Below are 16,591 nucleotides of genomic sequence, written 5' to 3'. Positions count from 1 at the left end.
TTAGTCGTTTCTGTACTAGTCAAGGAAGTGATTAGCATTTAAAATGCAATTGTACCTACAATAATTGTAGGTACGATTGCATCGATGGCGTTAACTTTCAAATTCCAACCACTATTGTATGACAAATTAATATTTACAATTAATAATTAAAATATTGACACATATTTAAACAAATTCATCAATACTTACTGTATCGATGAATTACTAATTACGATTGTATGGAATTATTCATAAATATCAAGTACATCACACACCTTCTCCTTGCTGGCGCCCACAGCCTCGGCAGCAGCGGCGGCGCCCTCGGCGACCTGGGTCTCGTTCTGGGCCTGGGCACGTCGCCCCAACATATTCATCATCACCGCCATGACGTTCTCGTGCACCCGCAGGATGCGGATCAGGTCGGGGTGTTGGAAGAAGATGTGGTTGTTCACTAAACGCCTGTTGGGAGTAAGTCAGGAATAATGGTTCACCAAACGCCTGTTGGGAGTAAGTCAGGGATAATGGTTCACCAAACGCCTGTTGGGAGTAAGTCGAGGATAATGGTTCACTAAACGCCGGTTGGGAGTAAGTCAGGGATAATGGTTCACCAAACGCCTGTTGGGAGTAAGTCAGGAATAATGGTTCACCAAACGCCTGTTGGGAATAATTCAAGATTAATGACCAAACGCCTGTTGGGAACAATTCTGGGATGATGGTTGAGCAAAAACCTGTTGGGAATGATTGGGGTTAACCAAACACCTGTTGGAAGAAGATGTTTACCAAATGTCTATTGTGAATAATTCGGGCTAAGCAAATGGCTGTTGGGAATAAACGGAGTTAACTAACTTCCGGCCAGTCCAGTACTCGCCAGATCTCGTTAAAAAAATTTTAAAGAAATTTTTTTCAAGAATAATCTCACTGGCGTCTACAAAAATTGTGTGTCACGTTGGAGATCAGTGAGAATATCTGTACATGTTGATACACAAAAAAAAATAATAATAAATAAATAAAAGGGGGATAAAGATCGTTTTATCGGAGTGTTTATTATCATCAGCGAAAGGCAATCAGGAGTTGGGGGGAGTAGTGATTTGGGGGTTTGGAATAGTTGGAAAAATTTGGTCTCAATCGGCAGAGTGGTTAAGAATCGATGAAAGACCAACGTAGCTTTATTAAAGCTGGCTCCTCGATATTATCATATATAAAATGTCTGTTATTCCAAGGAATTATTTTAACAAGTATCCCGTTTATGGGACATCAGCGGATATTTGGGCAATATGAAATTACACAATCACTTATTGCGGCTGTGAAGAGAATTCCATCGGAAATGTCTTGAGAAATTCGCCAATGTACGACGACAAAATGACTTCAATCGTATTTTCTAGTACGTATATTATGCATTGAAATTTGATCACCGTATAATTGTAAAAAGAGATAAATAATAACATGAATCGTTCATTACGTACATTTTTTATTTCTCAAAACCCTAAATCTCCAATTCGAATGGCTAGTTCTTAAGAGCATAAATTTCTATTAATTTAGCTTGAATTCTTAGAACTTCAATATGGGTTTTTAGAAATTGACTGTGAATTTAAAGGAAATCAATGTGTACTGCTTCGTAATTTCTCCCAGTAATCTCATTTTAGTTAAGTTATTCAGTATAACTGTACTAACCATCACTCGACATTGGACCAGAGGCAATCAGAAGCACAGGCTTGTACTTCCACAGAAAAAAAATCGTATTGAAAATATCATAGAAATATTCCATTGACTACTCACCATAGAAGCTGCCTCATGAGTTCCTCCTCCTCCTGCGACATTTGTACGGGTAGCAACGCCCTGATTTTACTCAAGCACTGCCACATGAAAGTTACGTCGCGTTTGGTCATGCTGCTGATGGCGTACGTCTTGGCCAGAGCAAGCATGAGCTCGCCCACGGCGTTGTACTGACGCAGCAGCAGGCTGTGTACGCGATAAAAATTATGAGCTGCAAGGTTTAAGGTACCAAATAATACGAAAATTCGACAGTAAATCGACTTACTAGGTAATTAATTAGTCTTAAAACGAACATCCGTTGACCGATGATTGATTTATCACCCAAGTAAGCATCTCTCAGATCAGTGACATGTGACATATAACATACAATCCACTTGAAAATCTCCCTCATCATGGCATTGATTGATCAGTATGCCATTGGTTAATCAGTATGGCGTCAGAATAATAAATTCGGATGCCTAAGCCCCCATGAATCGACCTAAAACCCACCTAACTCCCCAAAACCCACCAGACCTAAAACATCATCGACCTAAAACCCACCTAACGACCTAAAACCCACCAGACCTCAAACATCATCGACCTAAAACCCACCTAACGACCTAAAACCCACCAAACCTAAAACATCATCGACCTAAAACCCATCTAACGTCCTAAAACCCACCAGACCTAAACATCATCGACCTACCACACACCTGAACATCTCCCGGATCAGTATGGGGTTCTCAATGAAGGTCTCGCTGGCCCAGCGCACGATTGTGTTCACCAGAACTTTCTTCAGCTTGTCGGCCGGGTCGTTGCTCTCGGCCTCCGCCTCTTCGGCAGGGACTTCTTCTTCTTTCGCTGCCTTCAGGAAGCTCAACATCCGCGAGAAAACACTCGGCTTCTCGGAGTCAGCATCCTGCGATGTATGTAAATAAAAGCTGAAGCAATTTCAGAGTGGCACTGAAGGTTTTTTTTTCAATTTTCACACATCACGGGAAGTACCTCGTCATCACACGTCACCGAAAGTAACTCGTCATGACAAGTCATCGAAAAGTACCGAGGCATCACACGTCACGGGAAGTATCCAGCCATTATACGTCATGGGAAGCGCTCCGCCATCACACGTCACGATGAGTGCCTCGTCATCACACGTCACAGGAAGTGGTACGTACCTTAGAGCATCCATCGTCTCCTTTGCCGCCAGGGATCTTAGTCTTCTCCATGAGATGCGCGTGGAAGGCGAGTAGTTTGGTCTTGAGGTCTTCACCACACGGCGCCTCTTCGAGCTCCTCTTCAGAGAGGTTCTTGAACGCCAAGATAGCATTCATCTGCTCCCGTGGAGGACAACGGAATTCTTTTGTTTTCTTGGCTGCCACGGCGGACGGCAGGTCGGACTGTTTGATTTCGATGTAGCGACGAAGCTGATCGGCCTGAATCTCGCCTACGTAGTCCTGAAACATTCAGCAATTGTGGAAAGGTGAAAAAATCAAGGTTTTTATAGGGAGAATGAAACTTTTATAGAAAAAATTAGAACAATTGAAATATGTAGAGTTTTTAAAGAAAGAACGAGGAAGAAAAACCCGTAATCATACCTCTTAGTAACTCATTGATTTAGTCGATGATAATGGAAACTCACTTGAGCGTAGGTGATGATTGATTCTACTCTGTGCCGGAGCTGCAGGTCCATGAGATGATGCAGGACACAGCAGAGTTGCAGCTTCACCCCCTCAGCGATGTCCATGTTAAGCAGCCCTTTGCGGTTCTCGTCTGCGCCTTCTGGTGTGTAAAGTGGGTACACGTCAACTGACAGACATTTATCCTTTTTATTTTTATTCTAGCATCCCACTCCATTTGAGAAATTATCTTAGTTTGCAGTCCTTAAGAATCAAACTAAAAAGAGGGTTCACGTCAAGAGACAGATTGCTTTTCATTTCTTAGATATATTCGAGCATTCCATTCAACCACAGAGGTTATTTTTGTTTATATTCCACAGAGATCCAAGCAGCTGAAGAGCGCACCTTTGTCGAATTCAGGATCTTAAGCCTTACTACAGACTGACTTCAGAGCCTACCTTTGTCGAAGTCAGGATCTTGAGCCTTACTTCTGACTGACTTCAGAGCCTACCTTTGTCGAAGTCAGTATCTTGAGCCTTACTTCTGACTGACTTCAGAGCCTACCTTTGTCGAAGTCAGGATCTTGAGCCTTACTTCTGACTGACTTCAGAGCCCACCTTTGTCGAAGTCAGGATCTTAAGTCTTACTTCATACTGACTTCAGAGCCCACCTTTGTCGAAGTCAGGATCTCAAGCCTTACTTCAGACTGACTTCAGAGTGCACCTTTGTCGAAGTCAGGATCTCAAGCCTTACTTCAGACTGACTTGAGAGCGCACCATTGTCGAAGTCAGGTTATTAAGCCTTACTTCAGACTGACTTCAGAGCGCACCTTTGTCGAAGTCAGGATCCCAGGTCTCAGGATCTATCATGATGAGGAGCTTGCAGAGGTCGTCATCCTGCATGCAGCCCACCAGCAGGAGATTGTCCACTAGTTTCAGCAGCGGCCTGGAGATGGTGGGCGTATAAAGTTAAATAGTAAGTGATATATAAAATAAATGAAGATCTAAATATTGAGTCGGAACGTCACATTCATGTGATAAAATTGAGTTCAACGGAAGAAAAATCGACCTCTCAAGATAATTTTTATCCATAATACACAGGTCTTTCTGGCTAAATTATTCTTCCAGTATTATAAAAATTACGGTTTAACTGTGAAATAGTTGAATTTTGTTCAAACTGCTCTCCATTTAGAATTAAATTGCAACATTAATTACAATATTATAAGGCAGTTTCAGTAACTATTTCATAAATTAAGATTACAATTAAAATAAAATGAAAATGGTATGTGTCTAAAAAGGGCATTCATGGTAACTTATAATGGACAGAGTAGCACGACATCAATAGATATAACTTATCAATAATATAGGTTATTATTAAATATCTCACACAAATAAGTTTTCGTTGGAGCCGCCGATGGGGTCGCGGTTGGCCACTTGGTTGGACTTGACGGCATCAGACAGCGCCTGCATGACAAACTCCCGCACCTCGTCCAGGGGGAAGTCGGGGGATGACAGACCCTTGATGGTGTCTATGTTGTCCCTGGGTAGTGATTATTTGTTGGACGAGAAGTACAAATAACTAGTCCCTGAGCGGGGATTATTTGTTGGGCGATAACTTTAAATACCTAATGGGTGATAATTGGAGGCGTGAAGATGATTCTACTGATTGTCACACATGATTTATAAATTACTCTTATACTTGCCATACATTAATTCACTGTATGCCATACATTATTCAAATATATGTCACACATGACTCAACTGTATGTCACACATGACTCACTGTATGTCACACATGACCATGATTCAACTGTATGTCACACATGACTCAACTGTATGTCACACATGACTCAACTGTATGTCACACATGACTCAACTGTATGTCACACATGACTCAACTGTATGTCACACATGACTCACTGTATGTCACACATGACCATGATGGGCCGGACACTCTCGGTGCGCGTGGCAGACATGGAGTTGCCCATGGCGGGGTCCGCGTACAGGTCCTTGAGGTCGTTGCTGAGCGGCACGATGAACTCGTTCTGGGTCACCTCCCTGGCCGGTGAAGGTACAATATTTTTGATTATTCATCAGATAGGGAATAGTTCGATCTTTGAGCTACAAAATCATTTGATTGCAGGAAACGCAAATTACTCATGAATTTGAAAACGAAGACAATTATAAGAAAATTTAATCCCAATATTGTGAAGTTTGTTGGTCTCTCTCTTATAAATAGAAAAACTTGAAATGAATTCGAGCTAAGTATTACTAAAGCTGTAAGCTGTACTCGGCATGATTTAACTTGAGAATACATAACACGAATAGTGTAAGTTGTTCATTAATGTTAATATAAATAAAAAGCAGAGTAATAAGTATGAGCAAAACATCTTGGACGTACATTGTCGACGCGAAGCTCTCCAAGTGGAGGGCGATGAGGAGATTGTAGAAGCCCATTCTCAAAGGACCTGACATGTAGGGACACTGGATGGCATAGAGCAGCTGGTTCTGTCCCACATGGTGGCAGAGCGTGTGGGCAGCTCTGTAGTTGCTCTGGAAGCACATAGCACAGTACAGAGCGAGGGTGTAGGAGTGAAAGTTGAGCAGCTTCTCGTTCTCTATGAGCTCCAGGATGTCAATGGACCGATCCTCTTCAGGGATGTTGAGAGCAAGCATAGGAACCGAGTCCTCAGCCAGCATCGACCAGCCTCTGATATCGGAGAGCTTGAGAGCATGTATCCTGAGCGAAGTGTTGGGCACCCTGCACCACTGGTAAGGCTGCAGTACCTGAAGACGTAGTCTCGGTGGCATTTGTGGTACCACATGTTTTTCGCTGTTCTGCAACACCGCAGCGCTCAGCGGCAGAGTTGTCTGGGTGCGACCAAGCTCGATTTGCAGTACCTCCTTGCTGGTGGGCTCGACGAACACGGCTGGGAAGAGCTTAATGCCAGGCTCCATGCGGTACTTGTGGCGGGTTGCCTTGCCCTCACACTGCAGTGAGATAAAGCCCGTGCTTGTGTCAATGAAGCATCCGATGAACATGCCTTGTGATGAGCCTTTGCCGCTCGCGTCTGACGTCACCTCAGAGAAGAGTTCGTCGGCACGGAACATGTAGCAGCTGTGCCGCTCGATGCTGCAAATCAACGATCCGAATTGAAAAAGATACACAAGAAGCTATTATGAAGCAAACTGAATTAAAGAGGTTAAATTATTACGTACTAAGAGTTAATGGAATAGATACATTCATAATAGCTTTGATTGATTGAAATAAAAGTCACAAATGAAGTAACTAGCGGTATTTTTATTCATCTAAATGTACAGTTGATCAAATAAGTCGATTAATATTTAAAATATAGAATGCTAGATAAACATTTTACCTTCATTGAAATCCACTTCGGTGATAATTTAATCCGAAAATAATTATTTTCGTTCATATGATCAATAACTGAAAAATCTACGACTCGGAAAGAAACACCCCAAGTTATAATTCAATGAACGAAATTAATAGCGGTTTAAGGGCAAATGAAGTTTTCAAATTTAGTCCTAAGGTAAAAAACTACGAACTCATTGGCGTTCAAAGAAAAATACAGCTGTTCTCTAGACAATGATATTTCTCGCAGGAAACACCGGAAACTAATATACAATGAATTTATAAAATATTGAGCATTTAAAATACCCTTTTAACGATAAATAAGCATTGAATGATATGGGACGACTCGTGAAAATCACGATATCGGTGAAAACTGACGCAGATTTGACGTCGCCGTCCTCCGTGTACTCCTGCACGATCACGCTGCGCACTTTGCTCTGGTCGAAGGCCGTGTCGTGTATGTGGTACTGGGTCGTGACCCAGCCAATGTACACGTGCGCCGGGTCTTGACCAGGGAAGATGCGCACGCCGTAGAAATATTCGTTGATGAGCTTCAGACACTCGGCGTCGAACAGCTGGCCTTGATGGCCTTCGCCCTGGCGTGAGGAGAGATTTGGGTTTATACGTGCGCATAAGGGGAAATTTGATTAAATTTAATTTATAATTGAAACGAGTGAGACACAATGGGAAAATTAAACGTGCACACAAGGAAAAATTTAATTTAATTTGTAATTGAAACGAGTGGGGCACAATGGGAAAAATATTTATGTGATTTGGTATAATTTCGGCTGGAATTGACTAATTGAGTGAGAGCTCAAAAAATCGTATATATAATACCAGCAATAAATAGACTTGTCTACGAGACAGCATTCGAAGAGTCGCAATAAAAACGCTCTAAAAACGCGTTTATCTTAGAAAAAATAACTGTGTTTTCATGTGTTAGGCATCATCCCTGACCGACATTACTCTATGTGCGGAGAAAAAAAATTGAAATACAATTTTGTTATAATCTTAGAGTTTGGTAATTCCTACTGATTGTTAAAATATAATTTTATGGGCAAGAGAAACATTTTCCGTGATCTTGCAAAGTGAACGATGAAGTACACTTGAACGCGTGAGACAAACAAGAACGAAACATGTTTCAGACATGCTCACGGCGCGCTCGGGTATGGAGGGCGGAATGAGCTTAGTGTCGGTAGCGCCGGCGAGGCGGACGGACGTTTGTCTTTTCTTTCCTCCTGGGACGTCGAGAGTGCCAGTCTCAGTCACACGTCCTTTGCTTCTACCTTCACCGCTCTGGTCGCGTTTCTTGAAGAACCTGACAAAAATTGTTTTAATTAATTAATAGATCGCGAAAAAAGAGAATTAGTAATAGTTTGTAAAAAAAATTTAATATTATTTTTTGATCCGAGAAATTTAAGGCTCACACCTGCGAATCGAAATTCAACAATTAAGTCCCCGTTTAGTTTTAACACAGGAAAATGCCAGCGTATCTGTCCCGACAGTTGAGAGATAACAAATTTGACTTAAAGTCAATCACTGAGAATAAAAAAGTAGCATTCAAAAATTAGAAGATGAAGGCCAAATATACATGAGGGAAGATTCCAAAGCGTGAGTTACGATTGAATCGAAATTCATTGATAGAAGACCAAATCGGTAATTTTTTATAAAGAACGTGATGCCAATACAATTTACATCAAACATGAAAAGCGAAGATAAATAAAACCATAATACAGAACATGAAAACCTGGAGGCATGCCGTGCTTCAAAATATTTTATTTTAGTTGGCAATTAAACAGAAATGCGATTATTTAGATTAAACAGAAAAGTGATTAATTGGGTTGAATAGAAGAAGGCTTTAGAAGCACGAGTTGTCGAGGAGCCAACGTGCGATGTGACGCAGTGCAGTTTATTACGACCTCGAAAAGTGGTCGTGGACTTACGACTTACGCGAGAGGTAATAACGCTTTTGTAGATCTACGACACGAAAACATTTAAGACAATTTCAATCAACTCTCAAACGTAATACTTTTCATGAGGGCAGTAGAAACACGACAGTTTTGATGAAATACCTCAATCATGCCGATATCAAAGATTCTTTTTCTTTATACTTTGATACATAACAAAGTATCATGTCACGGAGTATCGAAAACGACATCAACATCAAAGAAATTCAGAGAAAGATTCGTTGAAAATCATTCCGGAACGCGTCTGAAAAAATAAAGAAATTCGAGAATTCGAGAAGACAAAATACAGAAATTAGAGCAGCAATTAGTGCTGCCATCTTACTTGGTCTTCAGACGAAGGCGACGTTCACACAAGTCACCCATAATGAGGTCCATGCTGCAGTACAGGCGGTTAGATTAGGCAGAATTAACCATGAGCAGCAAGCACGGTTAACTTAGGAAATAACCAAGAGCTGCAGCACAGACAGCACGGTTAAATTAGGAATTAAGGGGCAGCACGGCAGCACGATTTACTTATGATTTAAGCGGCAGCTGCAGTACAGGCGGTTAGATTATAAGACAAAATACAGAAATTAGAGCAGCAATTAGTGCTGCCATCTTACTTGGTCTTCAGACGAAGGCGACGCTCACACAAGTCACCCATAATGAGGTCCATGCTGCAGTACAGGCGGTTAGATTAGGTAGAGTTAACCGTGAGCAGCAAGCATGGTTAACTTAGGAAATATAAGAGCTACAGCATAGGCAGCACGGTTTACTTGGGAATTAAGCGTCAGCTGCAGCACAGGCAGCGCGGTTAGATGAAGAGTTAACTGTGTGCGTAGCACGATTAACTTAGGAAATAACTATCAGATCTGCAGCATAGGCAGCACGGTTAACTTAGGAATTAAGCAGCAGCTGCAGCACAAGCAGCACGGTCAGATAAAGAGCCGTAATCGGTAGCACGATTAAACTCAGAAGAAAATAACCAAGAACTTCAGCACAAGCGACACGGTAAACTAAGGAGCTTTCGCCAGGTGCAGCAGCATAAGCAGCACGGATTGCACAAAGTTTATCCCAGTGCAGATACACAGGTAGCACTTTCGCCTTACATAAATATCTAATAACTGTGAGTCATACTTGCAAAAATTGAGAGCATTAGATTGTCCAAATATAAAAAAGGAGCAACGTAAGGCAACAAATGATTATGAAATATAAGAACCAAGAAAAATCAACTAGAACTAGTCAAAATACACGCAATTTACGCTAATCAAGTAATTAGACTCGAAAAAATATAACATAAACGTCTCCGATAGAGCCAAACTAACAACAATCTGAAGGCTATCACGAAGCATATTAAGATTTATTCAAACGACACACCCATTTGTTTCCACCTACAACTGCATAAAAGGCTGCCGCAGTTAATCAGGACAGTGCAGTAAATATATATTAATTATTATTATTACTTAAATGGCAGCGTAAGAAAGAATTTAGAATCAGGTGATCCTTATCGTGTCTGCCAAACAACGCGAAGATGACTCAGTGAAACGCGTTATCCAAATAAAATTAGTAAATAAAGCGGAAAAAACTAGTAATTGATAAAATTTTCATAAAGGAACGCGTTATGCAAATAAAATAAGTGATTAATAGCAAAAAAACGTGAGTAATTGCTAAAATTCCCAAATGGTTACGCGTTAGGCAAATAAAATTAGAGAACAAATGCAAACCGCGAATGATATATAACAGTTTGATGGATTGTTGTCACGAACCTGAAGGGAGATTTGCCGCGCTTTTTTCTCTCGCCGGTGTCGGCGTTCTGACCCTTACTGACGATGTTCATCTCGCTCGACGCTTTCGGCATTTTTCCTGCGAGGTGGAGTAAAATAATGCTTTATTGCTCAGGAGCTACAACAGGAAATATCAACAAATTGATATGTTTGATCGAAACAGGATATACTGTATAGTGTATACAAATAGATACCATTTATCGGAACATGAACTACTGTATATAACAATATATATGATTTATCGGAACAGGAAATACATATCAATAGATTGATTTGCTGGAACACGAATATATACCAATAGATTTGATTTATAGGAAAAAGAAAAATTTATCAATAGATACGATTTATCGGAACAGGAAATTATACCAACAGATATGATTTATCGGAACAGGAAATTCATACCAATAGATACGATATTAGTAATTGATAAAATTTTCATAAAGGAACGCGTTATGCAAATAAAATAAGTGATTAATAGCAAAAAAACGTGAGTAATTGCTAAAATTCCCAAATGGTTACGCGTTAGGCAAATAAAATTAGAGAACAAATGCAAACCGCGAATGATATATAACAGTTTGATGGATTGTTGTCACGAACCTGAAGGGAGATTTGCCGCGCTTTTTTCTCTCGCCGGTGTCGGCGTTCTGACCCTTACTGACGATGTTCATCTCGCTCGACGCTTTCGGCATTTTTCCTGCGAGGTGGAGTAAAATAATGCTTTATTGCTCAGGAGCTACAACAGGAAATATCAACAAATTGATATGTTTGATCGAAACAGGATATACTGTATAGTGTATACCAACAGATACGATTTATCGGAACATGAACTACTGTATATAACAATATATATGATATCGGAACAGGAAATACATATCAATAGATTGATTTGCCGGAACAGGAATATATACCAATAGATTTGGTTTATAGAAAAAAAAGATTTATCAATAGATACGATTTATCGGAACAGGAAATTCATACCAATAGATACGATATACCGACTTCCTAAAAATTTAGTTGAAATAGGCACTTGACCGGACGCAATGATGGGCATGGACAATTACCAGCTTACCTATTAAAAAAATGCCGCAATCACACGGATGGCGTTTCGACGCCACTTGACGTGGAATGAATTCTAGAGACTAACAGAACAATTTTTCCAAACAATTATATTAACAATGACATTTAATACTAACAATTTCGATGCGAGAAAATTTGTATGGTCAACAATGGATAACTTAGGAAGTTTCTCAGTAGAGAGAATATAACAACTAGCTACGACTACGACACATTTATATTTACCTTAAATTAATTCATTAGAATGAAATATTTCAAAGGTATAGCGCCTTCATAAAATTAGCAGCGGGGCATGGATGTCGAATTGACCCTGACCTCTCAAGCAGTCATAATATCAGTCCCCTTCATAATACAAGTCCCCTTCACAATCCAAATCCCCTTTTCAGTACAAGTCCCCTTCATAATACAGTATCCATCATAATACAAATTCGAATATTAAATTCGAATGTTGGTAAAAGCAAATGTAGTAACCAGTAAAAGCGAATGTCAGGCAGGCCATCATCTACTTTGTCCTTCGTGCCCAAGAACAAAGACTGGGTGGACGAGTGGGTGAAGCGTGAAGGTATAGCCCCCTCAATCGCTGCAAAAAGCTCAATACCATCCATATTTCCTCAAAAGAATATAAAAATTTAAGGAAAAAATACGGGCGCAAGTTAAACGTAACGCACCAGGCTCGCCATCAGCACCGCCGTCACCGACGTCAAAGCTGCCCGTTTTGCCGAGCTTGCCGCGTTTGCCCAGTGGGACGTCCGTCTTGCTGCCGGTGGTGCTTAGCATCTCGTCTGCCTCTGCGCCTTCTTCGGGGTAACTTCGGTGCAAGTCTGGGGCAAAAACAAACGTCACTCGATACCAAATTGCGCAAAATTTTGGATTGCCACAAAATTTGTATAGCCACAAAATTTTCGATTTCTTAAAATTCGAAGTAGATTAAAATAGGTACGATACTCAAACTACATTATTATGATTAACTGCATGTATTAATAAAGACTAAGTGCGACCATTTCTTGGTAATTCTGTTGCTAGTCTGGGAGGAAACGTAATTTCAAAACCAAATTGGCAATAAATTTTGGATTTCCAAACTCAGAAGTTAATTAAACTCGATGCGATGCATAAATTGTATTATTAAGATTGTCTTGAGCTGCATTATTATTACGATATTTCACAGCACTGCATTACAATCTCTGTCATCCGTATCTTTAATATCAGACATAGAGGTGACCAAAACACCGCCATGAGTGGTGACCACAATTTAAAGTATCTTTGGAAATGGATAAATACAGAATGAAAAGTCCGCCAGGGGAATCAAGTGACTGTACATTTGCCTCCGTACCTTTAATATCGGACATGGAGAAGCCAGAGTCAAGTAGCGAAGAGTGCATGTCAGGCTGCGCCAAGGAGCTTTGCGCTGCCTCGGACGGCACGATCCTGTGCTGCCTGATGCGTATCGTGTTCCAGCGACGCTCCTTCTCCTCCTCGCTGCTCACACACGATAATAAACGATTAGAGGATAACAAGCAACCGTTTATAACCGATCGATCAAACGCATCTTTCAATAAGAGTGCCATGATTGACAGCAAACAGTTGACATAAAGCTATCTCAGAGTCGTACTACGATTGTCAACGACAAGCGGACATCAGGCAATCTCACAGTCGTACCACGATTGTCAACGATCAGTGGGCATCAAGCTATCGAAGATCGTGCCACGATTGCCAACGATCAGTGGGCATCAAGCTATAGCAGATCGTTACACGAGATATCTCGGAGTTCACTTATAAATAAAGCTAACCAGCTGCATCGTAGTTTCCGTTTATTTCTACGCGCGTAAAAGAAGAAGAAATAGTAATATAATTTCCGGTGCAACAATATTAGGTAAAAGAATTTGCGGTAAAAATTTTAAACCTAAATTTATCTCAGCACTACCTAATCTATTGGCCCCATAACTTAATGCTAACGATTAACTAGACTGAATTGGTACCTTAATTTAATAACTACTCAAACAAATTTACAAATAGCTAAAATGGAATAAAAGTGGCTGATAATAAAAAATAATATCGATAATTTACAGCGCATCAGATAACAATTGAGGGTGCTGGGCAACATAAAATTCAACAACAAAGCCATAATAAACAACATCAAAAAATAACAACAAAAATAAAAGTCCTACAGTGCACAACCGTAATAAACAGAACTCACTCGATGAACTCGGAACAGCAGACCACAGGCAGGGACATCCTGAGGAACTCCCAGTTGGCTCTCTCACACGCCTCGAACATCTTGGAGGAGATCTTGAGGCAGGGCGGCGTGTCGGACCCTGCAGGGATGCGCGTCACCTCCACCGCAGAGTCCAGGATGTCGTCGTTGTTCTCGAACGTCGGCTGTGTGTGTTATAGCCAATTTGTGGGTGTGGGGAGGGGTGTGTTATAGCAAATTAGTGGGTGTGAGAGGTGTCGTATATGGGGAGGCGGTGTGTTATATATAAAACACCGAATTGGGGAGGGGAGTGTTATAGCAAATAAGTGGGTGTCGAGAGGGGTGTGTTATAGCCATTCAGTGGGTGTGGAGATGCGCATGTTATAGCCAGTTAGTGGCTATAGATGCGCACTATAGTGGCTATAGATGAGCACAAATCTATTGTGGCTATAGAGTGTGCTATAGATGGGTGTAGAGATTCGCACACTCCTAATTAAGGAGTGTGAATAGTGGTACGTTATAGCCAATCAGCTAGGTTATAGAGGAGGGCAAGTTTACTGATAATCAAGTAAAAAACTCATAAATTGGAAAAAGTTTTATTCTAGTAGATGCACTGAATGTCACCATTTAACCGGTATCCCAATTAAATAGTGTGAATGATATGAAACTTCAACACTTTAACTAGATTAGGCTAACTATAATTAATGAAATTCTTCCAATAAAATTTGAATTGAAAGTTCGAGGTCACGGAAGAAACCCTAAAATAATCTATGTTTTTTTTTTTCAGTCCAACTAAACATTTCAGTTCTCGGCAAGCTGTTACTCACACACAGAAAGGCTCATATCCCTCCTGCAGACCGTAGGTGGTGAAGTATCTGAGTTGCGTTATGTCCTGGCCGAACGCGAACTTAGCCTTCTGCCCGACGCCCAGCGTGCAGGCCGGCACGAAAGCGTCGCCTTGCACGTCACTGAAGGCGGTCTCGGACCCGCTGGCGTCCATCATGAGCTCACCGTTCAGGGAGAAACCTGAACCATCAAGAATCCGTCAAGAAATGCACATGGAATGTTAATACAGAGAGTTAATCGAGCTCAATGAAGGCAAACATATATGCTTTGTCTTTTGCTCATGACAGTTATATTTATAATAATGAATGAAATTTCACGAGTTTGCTGACTGAAATAGTGTGTTTCTATGGGCCTTTAGACTAAGAGATAACACATCATCATTACTTGATGGTTCTGGAGATGAAGTATATAAATGAAATTTCACAAAATTGCTAATTTGAGTCAGTACATAGCAAAATCGGTACTATTTTTCCATCCCGAAATTCATGGTTTCGCTGTTCATGAAATGAATTTTATTTGTATAAGTTTTTAAGTGTTTTTCTATGAATTTTCCGAAAAGATAACAGAAAAATGGAGTTGGAAGTGCAAAGATTTAGGGAGAAAAAATCAACACGAATGTAACAATGATAAGCTGAAGTATATTCACAAGTGAGAGAAAGTCTGAAAATTCATCAAAAGTATGCTTTTATTACTGTATCGTAATAAAAGATTTATCAGACACTAGAACTATAAATTTCTATGTCAAGGCATGAAAAAAATATCTAGATATCGTTATAAAATATCTATTTTTCACCGGAAAAAATTAACCCCGAATTGTACTTACAAAAATTCTGTCGCTGGAAGCGATACGAATTCCAATCACTACCAAGCGGAAGTATGTAGAATTCGAGGCGAAGAACAAGCGGGAGGTCACGTCACTGAGGTTACGTCACGTTGTAGCAACGCTATAGGAGGTCACGACACTGAGGCCAGGCGTTGTATCAACGTTAGGAGGTTACGTCATGTTATAACAACGCTAGGAGGTCACGTCACTGAGGTTACGTCACGTTGTAGCAACGTTAGGAGGTCACGTCACTGAGGTTACGTCACGTTGTAGCAACGCTAGGAGGTCACGTCACTGAGTGTCACTGAGGCCAAGCGTTGTATCAATGTTAGGAGGTTACGTCATGTTATAACAACGCTAGGAGGTCACGTCACTGAGGCCAAGCGTTGTATCAACGTAAGGAGGTTACGTCACGTTGTAGCAACGCTAGGAGGTCACGTCACTGAGGCCAAGGGTTGTATCAATTCTAGGAGATGTCACCGAGGCCAATCGTAGCAAAGAAGGCCCATAGGCCTCGACACCGGGTTCAATCTTCGTAGCAACGCTGCCTCAATCAAGACAAACTTCCATCGAGAACCTCCAATGATATTTGTTCGAGTGCAAGAACAAGCAAGACTTACTGATGGTTTTGTCGACGAGATCTAGACAAACTCCAACCACGTCGCCCACGGCCCACCGATGACCGTACGCCTCGGCTGTGCCAGCGTAACACTTCTCCTCCTGCCGATAGCCCCAGCCACACACGAGCAAACGGGTTAGAAGCACGCAGAATAATAATTTTTTGTGGTACTAAAGGTTAGTTGCAGTTTCTACAAGAAATAGTGAAATTATCGGGAGAGTTACTTTGAGGTATGTAGCGGTATGGATATATTACAAACTGGGTAGGAAGGTAAAACGATCATAAAAAATTCGTTAAGGGCATCAGGGATGATATTTTTAGGCATGTAAGTAAAAAAATTATCATGAAATACTCAAACTGGTGGAACGAAAAACTAAAAATGCGCGAAGCAACAGAAAATAAGCCATTAGTAACAGGGGATGCAAAGGCGTTTTTCAGTCGCAACAAAACATCGAAAAACGTCCCAAGAAGAACGCAAACCACTGACGAAGACAATTATTGGACCAATACGGCATAAACTTTGAGAGAAAAGTCGTTTTTGAGAGAGACAGACCATAGTAAAACGAATTTTCAATAAAATGCATCACATAGC

General features: G+C 40.9%; 1 protein-coding gene across 1 annotated transcript in view; it reads right to left on the bottom strand.

The window, feature by feature from the left end:
- Nucleotides 1–254: 254 nt before the first annotated feature.
- Nucleotides 255–16,591, bottom strand: part of LOC108667979 (ryanodine receptor-like) — a gene marked incomplete at its 3' end in the record, with an annotated part of 62,720 nt that continues 46,383 nt past the window's right edge. Inside the window, 17 exon segments of the mRNA XM_047884478.1 lie at nt 255–438; nt 1,756–1,938; nt 2,445–2,650; nt 2,907–3,185; nt 3,371–3,510; nt 4,177–4,292; nt 4,734–4,886; nt 5,267–5,404; nt 5,748–6,479; nt 7,095–7,312; nt 7,872–8,034; nt 11,044–11,140; nt 12,189–12,341; nt 12,851–12,996; nt 13,715–13,896; nt 14,541–14,737; nt 16,001–16,100. Coding sequence (XP_047740434.1) covers nt 255–438; nt 1,756–1,938; nt 2,445–2,650; nt 2,907–3,185; nt 3,371–3,510; nt 4,177–4,292; nt 4,734–4,886; nt 5,267–5,404; nt 5,748–6,479; nt 7,095–7,312; nt 7,872–8,034; nt 11,044–11,140; nt 12,189–12,341; nt 12,851–12,996; nt 13,715–13,896; nt 14,541–14,737; nt 16,001–16,100 — 3,387 coding nt within the window.

This window comes from Hyalella azteca, unplaced genomic scaffold (genome assembly GCF_000764305.2).
Source record: "Hyalella azteca isolate HAZT.00-mixed unplaced genomic scaffold, Hazt_2.0.2 contig1933, whole genome shotgun sequence".
NCBI classification, from domain to species: Eukaryota; Metazoa; Arthropoda; class Malacostraca; order Amphipoda; family Hyalellidae; genus Hyalella; species Hyalella azteca.
The sequence above is the reverse complement of the archived record's forward strand: the minus strand, read 5'-3'. Positions and strand labels throughout refer to the sequence as shown.